This window comes from Rhinoderma darwinii, chromosome 6 (genome assembly GCF_050947455.1).
Source record: "Rhinoderma darwinii isolate aRhiDar2 chromosome 6, aRhiDar2.hap1, whole genome shotgun sequence".
Classification (NCBI taxonomy): domain Eukaryota; kingdom Metazoa; phylum Chordata; class Amphibia; order Anura; family Rhinodermatidae; genus Rhinoderma; species Rhinoderma darwinii.
Window position 1 is genome coordinate 25033155 of NC_134692.1, and position 15333 is coordinate 25048487.

The window sequence follows — 15333 nt, forward strand, 5'->3', positions numbered from 1 at the left end:
GTGGATCACATAGACAAGAAGGGGCAGAGTTCTCTGGTGCACAGCGCCCTGAGAGGCCATTGCGACATACTCAAGTATTTATTGAATTGTGACTGGACGTCCTCTAACCAGCAGCCAAATTATGTGAGAAGAAGTCACGCTCTTCAGCAGTCACTGACGGCAGCGGCCAGCATGGGACACACTGAGGTACAGCATTAACCACTACTCATATGTCTTCACTGCTGCTACTTAGAAATCAAGAATTAGCTGTGTCTCAGCTTTAAATCAAAAGGTAGATGCCCAAAACCTAAGGCTGGGCTCACACGTCGTGGTAAAAATTTGTTTATTTCTGTGACCGTGGGTTACTGCAGCTCTGCTTCTATTGACTTGAATAGGAGCAGAGCTGCAGTACTGCAGCACGGCCACTATACAGTGCATGGAGCCTTCTGCTTCCGGCACCAACCTCTGCATAGCTTCCGTTGCCCAGAGAGCCGGATCATCTGATCGGTGAGTCGTCCAGGGGTCGGACCCCCACTGATCATCTACTGATGACCTATCCTTGTATAGGTCATCAGTATAAAAAACAGCCCCCCAACATGGACAACCCCATAAATCCTATTGATTTACACTGTGCATGTCACCCCAAACCTTTGCATACTTCTGAACTCCTTATTGTGGCTATGCTTTATTAGGGCACAGCTCTGATCAATGACTCCACAGTTAACTGCAATGTCTATTGGAGTCTGAGGTGTTCTGATCAAAGGCTTCTGCTCTCCCTCCCCATACTTTACACTGCAGCTATGTGTGCTCAATTTGACTGCTCTGTCTTCGCTCAAATCCAGCGCAGGCCCACTAGGACGTCAGTGCGGAGGTTTTGCCATATGCCTGTGAAAGATATGGATGAATCTGTACAGGATGTTTCCATGGAAGTGGGTGCAAACATTTTTTGGGGTGTTTGTTTCTGCTCTATAGGTTATGGGTGGCATTTTATGAAACAAATTTAAGGGCACACGGATGTATTCATTAGAGAAGGCCAAATTTTTATTTGTAATAAATAAAATTCTCTCATTACTCTGGGAAAACCATTAACAGACCGGTTCATATTTCGCACAGTAGGGATGGAGACAATGAACATTTATGGATGCTGGCAGCTCCGCTCTGAGAACTGACTGCTGTATCATTTGATCTGTTGTGTGATGCAGTTACACTGAACATAATGCCCCCAAAGCTCCAATGTAATCACGGTTTTACCGGCTAAACGAGCTTTACAATATTTATTAGGGCATGACGATAAAAAAAAAATGAAGTCCAGTATAGCACATGTTCTACACATTCTCTAGATCCCAAATCTTGAACAATGGACCCTTTTTTTCCCGGTTTGATTTTATATTTTGGGGAGTGTTGGGGTATCTCATGTGTCACTGCTTTGATTCAATGTTAGGATAAAGTTGACTGTAAGCATCCTACCAAGATAAAAACATGAAAGGGTTGTATGGGATTAGATAAAAGGATACTTTTTTCTCAAAAAGCGCCACTCTTATTCATAGGCTGTGTCTGGTGTTGCAAATGATTGCTTGAGGTCATGATGGCACTTCCTGTTTAGAGAGGGAGGAGAGAGCTGCCCCATTCACAGTCTGGACACAGAGTGTATGCACCATACACTGTGAGCACTGGCTAAAAGATTACTGTGTGAGAGGAGGACGTCTGGGTAGGTATAGGATGAAGGCTGCAGAGAAGGCTAGATGTGTTGTGAGAAGTGCACCACAAGGGTTTGTACAGGATTTGAAAACCATGGCTGATCTATCCCACAAACCTTGCCACACCTGTCTATAGGTTGTCTGGTATTGCAGTTTAGCGCTATTGAAGTGAATGGGGCTGAGCTGTTATACCACACACAACCTGGGAACAGGTTTTGTGCGGTTTGTGAAAGAAAGAAGCCATGTTTTTTCCAATCCTGGACAACCCCTTAAAGAGGTTTTCTAGAATTGGAAAAAACGATCTGCTTTTCCAGAAACAGCCTCACGTCATGGTGGTGTCTGGTATTCAAGTAAATGGGACTGAACTGCAATAACGGACACAGTCCATGGGTAAGAGTGGTGCTGTTTCTGGAGAAAAAAAAAAGCAGATTCTTCTTTGTAATCCCTTATAAGGTAGAGCAATTTTGAGCAGAGTCTAAGGCGCCAGACATTATGTGCCTATAGGCTTCTGAGATGTAGGCCAGTACCATTGCATATTTAAAGTATGTGATAAGCCTCTAAATTCCTAAGTTACCATTGTTTTTTGTTTTTTTTGCGGATCCGAACGACAATCTGTAGTCTGTAGAGTAGCCAGGCTCGCCCCAAATATCTGATGTTGGAATAGATAAGACATGTTGGGTTTTTACTGTCCATTTCTATTATATCCCTTAGGTTATCGCTAGTCTTCCACTGCCTCTAGAATTTTGTATTGAAGTACTATAGTTATCACATTAGTTACATTGATATGCATAGGATATATACATGATAAATGAACTAAATATATAGAATTAAGACGTTGTAAATACCATATTTATAAATTTTTGTTAGGCCTGTCCAAGGCATCATTTCCATTTTGTGCAGTAGGCATAAAAATAGGAGGAATTTGGATGCATTAGGTCTCCTTTTTTTCCAGAAACAGCGCCAATCAATGTGTCTGGTGTTGCATGCTAATGTAAATGTTGCAATACAGACGCTGCCCATAGACCAGAGAGGCGCTGTTTCTGGGGTAAATAAAGCAGGCCCTTTTTTCTAACCCTAAACAACCTCTATAACAGTGTATACACTTCTATCAGCTTTTCAGAAACTTGACATGATCTAGTTCCTTAAGATCACCCAGAAAAAAACAACTGTTCAACAGCAATGTGTCCATGGAAACAATTACTATAACTATGAAACTATTTTGTTTTTAATCTAAGCACATATAAATAGAGGCCCTTTTAAACTATTTGTTACCGTCTTGCGTTAATGGCTAAAATATGTTGAAAAATCCTGGAATATTTTCCATGTGGAATGTGACGGGGTCTCAGCTGTTGTATTTAACAAATGGCTTTATTTGACCTGTTACTATCCTTTCATGTTTAAAGTGAATGCCCGCCCTTGAAATGGTCCAAAATTCTTCGCTAATCATTTTTTTTTCTCTATTTTTATGACTAACTAAGCTCCATTTTTCTGTTATCGTTCTCCAAATCACCCGACAGCCCTTAAAAAATAAACCGAAGTTAAAAAATATAATTCAGGCTGCATGCAGCCACCACTAGAGGGGGCTAACTGCACACTGTTTATACATTATATCAGAAAACTGAAACTACAACTGCTATGAAAATATATTCAGAAAGTGATGAGCACAGACTTTTGGCTCTTACACCAACATGATGTTAACAGCTGGACATTCACTTTAAATCAAAGGGTTACTTTTGTGAACTGCATTTACAGCAATGCTATATATGCTTTACAAGTTAAAGCAATTCGGCTAATAGCGGCGTGCTAGTGCAGGAAAAACCGTACCTGTTTTCTGTTGATGGTGCCGGGAAGAGCAGCCACAAAGATGTCGTTTTCCTTGTGTTGCCCTGTGCCTGCACTCTCCTATTAGCTGAACTGCTCTCGGTGTATTTAGGTAATTGCTATAAATATATTTCCCTGATATATTAATGAAGCTTCCCCATGGATGAACTTTCTCCTTAATTCTGTAAATGTATTTATATAGCCACACATATATTTTTTTTATTGCTCTATGGTGAAATGCAAAGCATCAGCAGACCTTGATATTGTGATCTCTCTATTTAAACCCTTTTATTTTTATTCTCTTTCATTCTCTAGGTGGTGAAATGCCTTTTGAACCATGATAAAGATTACCCAATAGACATCAATGAGAACGATACACTGTGGGGAGAGACAGGTAATATAATTGTATTGCATTGTTTAGTTTACATACTTGGGTGTGTTGCTGTTTAACAGGTGTAATTGACGTCAATTTGTCTACCATTCTGTGCCTGTAATTTGGAGCCGTGTAGAAAAACTAGTGCAAGAAAGAACAGCGGCATTATTTAAAAAAAAAAGGTTAATGCTAAAAGCAAACCTCTCATTGGTAGCCATGGGCCAGACTAATGTTTTACCTCTATGTTCGTCGCATTGCTTTTTACGTCCTGTGGCCAATTAAATTATGGGATTGGCAAAGCAGCAGGAGATGAGTGTGTTGATCTTGTGGGAGGCAGTGACTTCTCTTCTCCTGTGATTGTGTCATACTAGCCATACACATTAGATAATTATTGGTCAAACCTGCAGGACTGGCTGCTCATCTAATGTACATGGGAGGGGGGGCAGCGCGACATCTGCCGTTGTTGGATAGAAGGACATGTTATGTTTCAATCGAGAAGATAAGCTGCTGCCAGTAGAGCGCTGATCTCCCTATTGAAATAAAGATGGCATCTTGGGCGATACAAGCGTGCATGCATATGGGGAGTTGGGAGATACAGCTGTTTGTCAAGTGACATCATTTCAGTATTCTTTATTATAAAGAAAAATGTTCATATACATAAAGTATCATTTCGCTTTTTTTAGCAACCATTCACATTTTAAATCAAACTACAAAGTAAATTGACTTTGCAAATACACTACTTTGTATTTCTTGTTCTGATCTTGAAATAATTCCTTTTCCCCTTTCATATACATGGTTTCAAAATATTGCTGGTTGCCCTTGGAAACAGACCACAGTTTATCTCCACTCTGTTGTCAGATGTGACCGAACACCTGAGCTTAAACTATGTGACTGTCATCTGAGCTCCCACAATGCGCTGCTCTCTGCTAAGAGAAAGCTCGGTTAAATAAACAAAGTATTTAGAAAGTTACTCGACATTGTCTATTTTAACCATGAAATATTGTTTATTATTTTTTAAAAGTAGAGTTTCCCTTTAAATTTAGGAAACTGCAGTTGTTATACATTTTTTCCAACCTGATGTCATAGGTCCCCAGTGATCTGTTACCCAGTGATCTCACTAAGTGATTAATTAGCATGCTAACGAGCACTGGTTCTGCCTACAGAATGGCTTCCTTTACTGTGAGAATGAAGAACAGGTGTGCTATAAACCACTATTTTGTTCTCTACGTCCACACATGTTTCTCCCATCAAACAAGCTGAAACAAAGGAAATATGTTCTGTGATCCAGGTCATCTTTTGACTTTGTCTCTTAATATTCAGTGCTGGCAAAATGTTGCTTTTCCCATGCCACACCTTGATCGGGCGCCCTGTGCTGAATGAATGGCGATAACATCAGCTGATACCTCTGTTGAAACACGACAGGACGAAACGAGTAATCTGCTGTCTACACCCTTTAATGTGCAGTTATTGTGCTGGTTTTCATTTGTTTTTATTGAAGGGATACAAAAAGGTGACGCCACTTAAATAAAAATATACGCTCCCATTATTATTATTTTATGTCTCATAATACAAAGTTATACTTGCATATAAAAATTGGGGCAGTACACAATTAGATTGGTCGGCCAGATTGGATTGCTTCAGATGACCGGACACCCAATTAAACTTCTTTGTTCTGTTTAAAGTGACCAATCCTGCAATTGAGATTGTTCTCCTCTTGTTTAGATATATTTTGCAATGAGTCGGCACAGAATATTGGATTTATTGAGATTAAATTAACATTGATCCCATTTGCTGTTCGCGGTAGAAATCTTTCTCTTTTCTTGAATCTACAAGACTGTAGTACAGACATGGCCACAGACATAAGGAAGTTGTTTGTCTTCAATGTGGCTGCTGGACACCTTTTGCTCCTCTTACATTGGGGAAAACAATAGGATCGGACGAGTCGAAGCTAAATCTGTCAAACCCCCTTATCCTCCCCATTGAGAAACCAGGCTGAATCCTTTGACATTAGATTGTCAGTGCTGAATTTGGCAGGACCCACCAATGAAGTAGCAAAGTTAATTTTCAAAGTGTGGGACTTATAAGGGTTGTCCCAAGAGGTAACATTTATCAACTATCCACGAGATAGGTGATGTCTTTTCACTGGGAGCCCCAGTGATCACTAGAACAGGGGTTCCGGCCCTCCCGTTCCTCCTCACTGCACAACCACAGATAGGAGGAGCTTGAATGGAACGGAGGACGAGAATGAGCCCTGCCACTTCGTTGAAGGTTAATGGACTGATCGAGACAGCCGAGTACAGCAAACAACTTTTTCCGTCTGCCCCATAGACATTTAATGGAGCACAGGGCCCCCAGTGATTAGATAAGTGATAAATGTTGATCTTAGATAGGTTATAACAGAATAAGAAAAAACAGTGCCACACAGGTTGTGTCTGGTATTTCCGCTGAGCTCCATAAAAGGGGTTGTCCGTACATTTATTATTTTTTTTATTGATGGCTTATCCTTAGGATAGGTATATAATATAATATCGGCAGGGGTCCAACTGCCAGCACGCCCCGCCTATCAGCTAACTGAAGGGACCACGGCATTCGTCGCTGCAGCCTCTTCAGTGTTTACCAGGCACAGCCCCGTGCACATTGGTAGCAGCTTAGTGCCACTCACTTGAATGGGTCCTGAACTGCAAACCCAGTCACAGCCGCTCCGGATGTGTACGGCACTGTGCATGTAAACTGTGAAAAGGCTGCGGCAATGTACGCCAAAGCCCCATTGATCATCTAATCGGTGGAGTGCTGGGAGTTGGACCCCCGCCTATCTAGTATGGATGACCTATCCTTAGCATAGGCCATCAATGAATAATGTCCGGACAACTCCTTTTAACTTCAATTGAGTTCAAGTGCATTAAAACACATGGACAGGTGTGGTGCTGTTTTTGGAAGAAAGCAGCCATGTTTTGGTAATCCTGTACCACCCTTTAACGCCATAAATCGACACCAGGACGTGGGGGTCTTTTTTTTTTTTTTTTCTGCTATGGGCCCTCACTTATTCTTGTAGGTAAATTAATTTTCCAGAATTGTAAAGCAATTTTTAAAATTCATTATATTGTGTAGTAATTGATTTTACTAATACAATGTTACTAAAAAATGGATGTAAGTCCCCTGCAATATAATGGCTTGTCCAGTGGTATCGTGAATTCATTGTTCAATAACCATAGCGGTTGAACCCACAGCATCCAATCAGGGCTTTACTTTGTTTCTAACTTCTGTAATTGAATTGATCGCCATGGTCAACACCACTGGTTTTATTATCCTTCGTCTCCCCCCCCCCCCCCCCCCCCCCATCTGAGTCTGGTAAATGAGATCCAAACCTTTCAGCGCAGATTTTTCCTTCCTGTTTGTTTTCCTCTGCCGTAATTTTCTTTCGACATGTATTTCCTGTACAGCTGAAACAACTTTACATGTAATGGAATTGCTATAGTTGAAATCCATTCTGTGGTTAGTACCGGTCTAATGTCCTGAAGATGCTGAATTAATGAGGAAGCCATTTCCTATTTTAGGCGGCATGACTCCCCTTCTGTGAGCAATTCTGAGTCCAGAGCTGGATATAACTAAGAAATGGCGAAATAGAACTTTGACTGATTGGACGACTGAAAGACCTAGAAGTATTTGTCTGTTTTTAGTGCAGCACTTCTAAATATTAGATAAATTTTCTGGGCCTCCTGTGATTGATTATATTGAGGATCTATAAATTTCTAGGGACCAATGTTGTCATTAAAAGGGTTTTCCCATGAGATAACATTGAATGGGAGGAAGCTGTAATACTGTGAACCGCCGCTATGAGTGAGACTGCATTTTTTACAGTATGGAGCAGCGTAAGCGATGAACCGGAAGCCGCGCACGTCTGAGTGACGTGGTCCCTTCAAACAGCTGACCCTCAACAGTCAGATATTGATCGCCTATCCAGAGGATGGGACATCAATTTTATCTTACCGAATAACCCTTTTAAAGGGTTATCCCCATCACAGAAAGATCCCTTCAGTTTTTCCTGGCCACCCACTGTGCAGGGAACTGCATCACACCTACAATTGAGGCTACATTTACGCGAGCGTGACAGATTTACACGCGTAAATGTGGTCCGTGTGCGTTGCGTTATTGCATCTGTGCTTTGCAAGTGGCATGTGCTTTTCACTCACTCGCGATGCACTTTTTTTTTAATGGAATTGATGTGCAAATCACGCACAGCACACGGATGTGCATCCTTCTGATGTGCATGATTTTCACGCACCCATTAACTTCAATGAGTGCGTAGGTGCGTGAAAACTCCTGCATGTGTGAATGGCCCCACTGAGCGCAATGGGTCAGTGTGCTGTGCGTGATTTCACACGGACGAGTTTTTTGCTCATCTGAATGAGTCCTAAGTGAATGGGGCCATGCTGCAGTTCCCTGCATAGATGGTGGGCGCACAAGTGTGCAGGCAAAAACATTAAAGGGGCCACAGCGCTAAACCAGGGTTGCGACCCATTTAATCTCAGGATTGGTGGGGCTCTTGCAGTTGGAACCCCACTTGTCAGAAAGTCATGACAAATATGCTATCGCATTCTGTGATGGGAATAACCTTTTAATTTATAGTGAAATAATATGTAGCCGCCTTGAATACAGTAGAAATCTTTTCAATCCAGTATTAGCGTGACTCGACCGATACTGTATTATCGCATTTCTGGGTTTTTAGAGGGACACACTTTGTATTATAGTGGAGAACCTCTAAATAAAATAGGAACGTAAGATCTGTTATCATTAATTGAATGAATCTCTGCTCATTCGCCTTATTAAAGTTTTGAACGAGATTCCAGATTTTTTTGCACATCTGTGCCAAACTATCAGACTTTTATTGTATTCCACGAGTATCTGCTATTTTAGCGTCTCTCTTTTATGGTCGTATTCTCTAATACACAGACTAAGGCCTTATTTACACGAGCGTGTTCAACGTCCGTGGGGTGGCCGTTGAAACATCGACCGTTCCACGGACCTTTGTAATTCAATGTGGCCGGTCACACAGCTGTTGTTTCAACGGACCGCGTGAAGGGTCCGTGGGAAAAAAGGACATGTCCTATCTTTTTACGCATCACGCATCCCTCCAGAGACTCCTCTATGGGGGATGCGAGACATCGCGTCCCGCAATGCTCAGCACGGATGCACCTCGGACGTGAAAAACTGCCGTTTTTCACATCCGGGATGCGCCATGCTTGTGTAAATAAGGCCTAAAGGAGCAGATTTATTAACTTGTTACTATTAAAGTATTTTTTAATCACTATAAGTTACTATGACCCCGATTTATGAAAGACATCTGTGTGTGGAATGTGCAATCACTGAAGATGGAGTTTATTGCATTTATCTGTTTTGGGAGGAAACCTTTCTAATCATAAGAGCTGACAAAATTGCCTTACAAAAAAACAAATGCTTTCAAAATCCATCTGACCTTTTATTTAAATAAATAAATATATATAACCACGTACTTTACAGAGCCGAAGATAAATGATCAAAGACTATAGATTGGTTACACATGTTCCATGTTTGGCTTTCGATTATTACTTTTAAGAAAATAGGATGTTAGTCGCAGCTTTCTGTATTTTAGTTTATTTTGCTTCGTTAGTTTAGAAAACGGCAGATAATTTACTGGGTTATTTAATGGGAAGTAAAGCAATGAATATATTTTCGCAGGTTTCTGACAAAGTTGCTAATAGTTCTTGCTTTTAAGTTTGTCAATGCATGGAATACATCTTAATAGATTGTGTCTGTTACAACTGGATGCCAAAGTGCCTTTAAAAGGGGCCCACAACTAGAACAAAACAAATTTTCGAGGCAACTTAACGTTCTGCTTATTCTGAATTAATATGGCTGCAATTTCATCTCTTATTTCATCTCTTATTTCATCTTTCATCTCAAGTTCATCTTACCAGGAGTCCAGAACAGTAAGGGCTTGTCCAAACGTAACACAATTGCTGCGTATTTTCCGTCCAGAATTGCGAAAGGAAAATACGCTGCGGAATACAGTAGCAGCAAAGTGGGTGTGATTTCATCCACATGCTACAGCAAAATTCAGTCCAGAAATTCACCTGCAGTGCGTAAATTTTAGTTCCGCAGCATTTCATTTATTGCTGCGGAAAGTGTACTGAATTACTGTGTTTTTCTATTGTACTGCGTATTTTGCTGCGAAAACGCTGCAGAATTTCTTACAGGGGGTGGAAATTACATCACAGGAGGACTAAATATCACTATCACACAGACCTTGAAAAAAACTGACAAAAATCCACACTATATTCCGCAGTTAAAGACGCATGAAATGGTGCAGATTTTCCATAGCGGATTGTCTGCTAGTTGATGTGTAAATGCTGTGGGAATTTTTTGCAGCAAATCTGTTGCGCGTGGACAAGCCCTAAGGGTATGTTCACACGATTAACAAAATACGTCTGAAAATACGGAGCTGTTTTCAAGGGAAAACCGCTTCTGATTTTCAGACGTTTTTTGAGCAACTCGCGTTTTCACTGCCGTTTTTGGAGCTGTTTTCAATAGTCTATGAGAAAACGGCTCCAAAAACGTCCCAAGAAGTGTCCTGCACTTCTTTTGACGAGGCTGTATTTTTACGCGCCGTCTTTTGACAGCGACGCGTAAAATGACGGGTCGTCGGCACAGTACATCATAAAGCCCATTGAAAGTAATGGGCAGATGTTTGCCGACGTATTGGAGCCGTTTTTTCAGACGTAATTCGAGGCGTGAAACGCCTCCATTACGTCTGAAAATAGGTCGTGTGAACCCAGCCTAATTCTGCATTGTTATCCTGTGATACACCCATGCTCCAGTATTGTTGCATGTCTAGCCAGATTATTGCTCTAATGCGGTTTCTGAAACTCCCATATGGTGCACCGCCGCTTCATACAAACTCCTCCTCACCCCGAAAGTGGTGGTGGGAAGGATTGGTCAGGGGCGGGGCAGGATCCCCCTTGGTCTCTAAAGTTCAAACCATTATCAGCCGGATGGTGACCGTGTCCAATTGGTTGTACAAATAAATATAAAGGCAAAGCATTTTTATTTTTTTCTCTTAATCCATCTGTTGCACGTCTTACGCAGTGGCGCCCCAGTCTGCTGCCTACTTTACCTACCCATCATCCTGGCCCTAGGATTGAGGGAATCAAACCCTCAAAGTACTAATCAGTGGGGTCCCCAGCAATCTATAATTTATCACTACCCTGTAGATAGGTGATAAATGTTGTTTGTGTTGAAACCACTTTGTTAACCAGTTTTCCCAGAAGCAGAATACAAAACTGGATAAATATTTTTAACAAATAGTCAAAAAAGGGCATCCTAAGGACTTCTATCCACTGGTGATTTCTTTTTCTTATAGAAGAAATAATCTTTTTTTAATTTTTTTTTATGCCACACCTTACAGTAAAACAATATTTTTATACTTCGTTGTACCCTTACACTCTTACACTGTGACCTTTTTTATAGTATATTTTTCTGTCTACACTCCCAGTACTTGACAATTCCTTTAATACATTTAATCCCATAATGTACATCTTTAATCCGGTAAACTAACCAGGCTTTAGTGTATTTATTCATGTTTAGTTTACACTTTAACAAATGTTTTATCTGGATTGGACGAAGAAGGAAAACCGTATGTGTTGGCAAACACTGTGTGAGAGAGTCTTTATATTATTGTAATGAGGGGATAGATTGTATGGTGTTAATCACAAGTGTTTACGTTAGACTTATTCCAGGGCTGCTAGCACCTCTCTTGATCCTTCTCAGGCTTCGGGCCTACTCAGGATACCAGTCATAGGCTTCTTATTACCTTCCCTTAATCCTGCTGTCAAACTCTTCGCCTTTCTTTCTGGCAGACAAACACATCCTCGTTTTCACAGTCATGTTTTTTTCTGTCAGATTTGTTGGTGCAAGATCAAAGATCTGTCAGATTAGGTCTTCGAGGGGAAGTCAATGTTAGTCACTAAGCAGATACCAGTTTTTATAACCAGATTTTTTTTTAAAAGCTTTTTTTTTTTTTTTACCTACATTTAAAAAATAATGCCATATCCCTATTGCCTTTTAAAATTCTATTTTTTTTCTGGCCCTAGAAGGGTTAGTGGAAATACGCCGGCCAAGAGAGTATCAGATAAGCGTTAGTCCTTAACACAAAAATAGCCGGAATTCCTGAGCATAACTTTGCCATCATACTGTTTATTTAAGAAGTCTGTGGGTAAGCCAGATTCCGAATATGGTAAACTGTATTCAGGGTGGAACTCACAGGCTGCCGCCATCATCCATGGTAAACAACAGGCCATAATTATCGGGAACATTCTTCTACTTTATTGCTGCCCCCACACACCGCCCTCCCTGTATTGCTGCTTCCTGAATTCTGCTTGATTCTTCATTACTAGTAAACCTCCCATGCACATGCCCTAGTGATAAAACAGTTAGATCAACTTCAATTATTGCACTGGTCATTGCTTAAATAGCAGTTCCTAAATAGAATATTGTCCTGCCCATAGAGGCTATTTTAGGACAGCCTGCAGTCTGCTGAAAGATTCTGTTTGGCGACAGATTTCCAATTCTGTACAACTCTTCATGTGTGTGTTACCAAGGGGACGTGGTATTTAAGAACGTCTGGTAGGTTCCCCCTATGTTTTTTTTTTTTAAAATGGGCATTCACTTTAAAACGAAGTGGAAGATCGGATGATGGGGCATTCGTGTAAACGGATTGCAGCCTCCTTGTGGTCTGACACGTGCTCCTTATATGTAGAGAAATGCAGTAGGTGTTTTCTCCATGTTGTCCATAGTCAGAGAGGAGAGGACAATTTTTATTTTTTTTTATTCTTGCATACATCATATTTAAAGAATTAAAAAAAAATAGAGCTTCTCTTTTTATGTCATTTATTTTTTTGTGATATTATAACACCCCTAATTTCAAGTTCTATAGATGTATGAATAGGGGTAACTTGGCCTAGATGCAAAATCTTTACCAGTGACTCCTAACCATTACTTGCCATTTATGGAGCATTGATCCTCAAATGTGGCCACTCATACCTGGATCCAGGGCCCAAGTATGACTGAAACCTCAGCATGAATGCCTTTTTTATTTATTTTTTAGATAAAAATTGTGTTACGGATATAGAGGAGATTATTTATGTCAATGAATTATGCTTTCATGTTTAATCCTGTGAAGAAAGGAAGATCATCTCTCTGGAATGGGGAAGGAGACAGGTTGCTGTGTGAAATTCTTTATATTTGGTTTGGTTTGCAGCCAGATATATAACAACATAGGTCCTGGGTGCACTGGGTTAAGAAAAATCAGAGGCAGTAGTCAGTGATACAAAACTTTTCCAAAATTACAAAAAAAAACTAAAATATATACTATTTTTATCTCGTGTTTTGCAAGTTGTGGCCATCAGGCCCAATGCAGTTTGCACCCTAGCTGTTGGCAGCTGCCCATACCAATGACACCTGTCGTTATCTTATTGAAATTTGATGCCAGGTTCCATTCCTTATCACTGGCAGTTGACACCAGACAAAGTACTTTGCTCCTAGATCAAGACCTTCTAACAGGAATCAACAACCCCTTGCCCAAGCTGTGCCAGTATGGATAAAACGTGAGGGTCCTATTGGGAGCTTTAAATGTGTCTATTTTATCTATGGGCGAACCAGGCCTATCCGTTTTTCACTGGACATCAGAAGCAAAGAAAGCATATACCAGCCTTATAAGCCTTATTCATTCTCGTCCCACTCGCAGCAGGGTTTTCTTCTGGTATTATGGCAGCCTACAGTGCTATCCTTGGCATCGAAAATACCAGAACACCTTGAAGGGGTTTTCCCCTTTGTGTTAGAATGGTCCCTCAGAGTTTAGATGATTACAGGTTGTCCCACTTCTGAAGCACCCAGCAATCCGCTATAATATGTTATGAAACCCAGCAGCAAGTGTTTTCCGTACAGTGCCCCCACAGGAGAAATGAAGCATTGCACAGTTATCAGTGAAATCAAATGGCTGTCTATGTAATGCATGGACATGCTGAGTCCTCCTGAGTGAAAGGCGCACACTGTAGCCGCTCTCTGCTCTGGCTAATAAATGGAGATCTAGACAAAAGACACCCATCTATTTATACAGAATTCCCTAATAGTATTTTTTAAAATGGGTTTTCTAAGCCGGACAACCCCTTTTTTAAGGGTCAATAGGGTCATTCACTAGTATCCTTTAAAAATGGATCTGGCATACCAATCATGATTTCTTTAAATATGGTAGCCATTATGCTAGTGTGAATGGAGCCTTGGCTCAGTGATCGCCAACTGTGGGTCTCCAGCCATTTTGAAACTACAACTCCCAGCAAACCCGGACAGCCTGCAACTGTATTGTAGTTTTACAATGACTGAAGAGAGAGACAGTCAATAGCTGGAGATATAGCAGACAATCGAAGCAGCAGCTTTACTTTGTATGGATCTCCCATTGTGATGGCCTCTAGCCGGACAAGCCGTTCATCTGTGGCAGCCTAGATGATTGCTATCAGAAGCACTAGATGGACCTTCTCTCCCGAAGTCAGGTCATGAATTCCAGTTCCAAGATAGAAAAGCTCTGACTTCAAAAAGTTTCAATCATCAATGTGCAGAAATGTTTTCATGTCCCTCTGTCTTCTAGGTCATCCAATACTGGTATGGAAATGAAAGACTGAGGTTTGCTAATCTGCAAACGAATAAATAATGTGAAGTCAGACACATTAACGAGTCGATTGTCTTTGGCCAACACGTTGTGTCATTCATCTCCCTGTACAATGACACCATAAAATTCTGCACTCGTACTTGGCACCGCTAAACGCGTTTGTAACACAGCCAAATGTTAGCTAAATGGCTTCTTATTGCATTGTAATAATTTGTTTCAGAACGGTGCAAGGCAAATGTTTGGCCTCAATGAACGGGGTTATTGAAAAAAAAATGTCTTCTGTATGTTCTCCAAGATCTGTATTGAAAGGGAAATGAAATGCCAAATAAGAGCACATTATTCTGAGATTGTCATTCTTGTTTGTTCAACCTCTTAACGCAAAAGGCAAAAAGACTATATTGTACACTAAATACACAACCAGTAATGTAGGCAAATGAACCCCTCTTTACCTAAAATGTACTTCCTACATTTTAATATTTAAATGATTTGAAATTATATATGACATTTTTTTGTGTTTTATGAAATTTTGCATGCTTTATGCACTTTTTGAGGATCTGTTGTGTACAGTAATTTCTAATTATTACATAGATTCCAGATTAATCCTTAATTAATCATTAATGAGTAGAAAACCCTCAATTAATTATTTGGGAATTATTGGTGAAGTAAAGGGTTTGTAGAGCTCTGTTCCCATCTACGACTTGGGTTCCGTTTATAATGGAGCCAGGACACAGTACTGGATTCGTTGTACGATGGATACCACTGGCGCC

The 15333-nt window shown here is 40.6% G+C and overlaps 1 protein-coding gene across 3 annotated transcripts in view; it reads left to right on the forward strand.

Annotated features, from left to right (window-relative positions):
- The window catches only part of TANC1 (tetratricopeptide repeat, ankyrin repeat and coiled-coil containing 1), a 181737-nt gene that overhangs the window by 152194 nt on the left and 14210 nt on the right, over nt 1-15333 (forward strand). For all 3 annotated transcript variants that reach the window (XM_075829316.1, XM_075829314.1, XM_075829317.1), the window contains exons 17-18: nt 1-186; nt 3813-3891. In XM_075829316.1, coding sequence (XP_075685431.1) covers nt 1-186; nt 3813-3891 — 265 coding nt within the window. The remainder of the gene's footprint in view (nt 187-3812; nt 3892-15333) is intronic.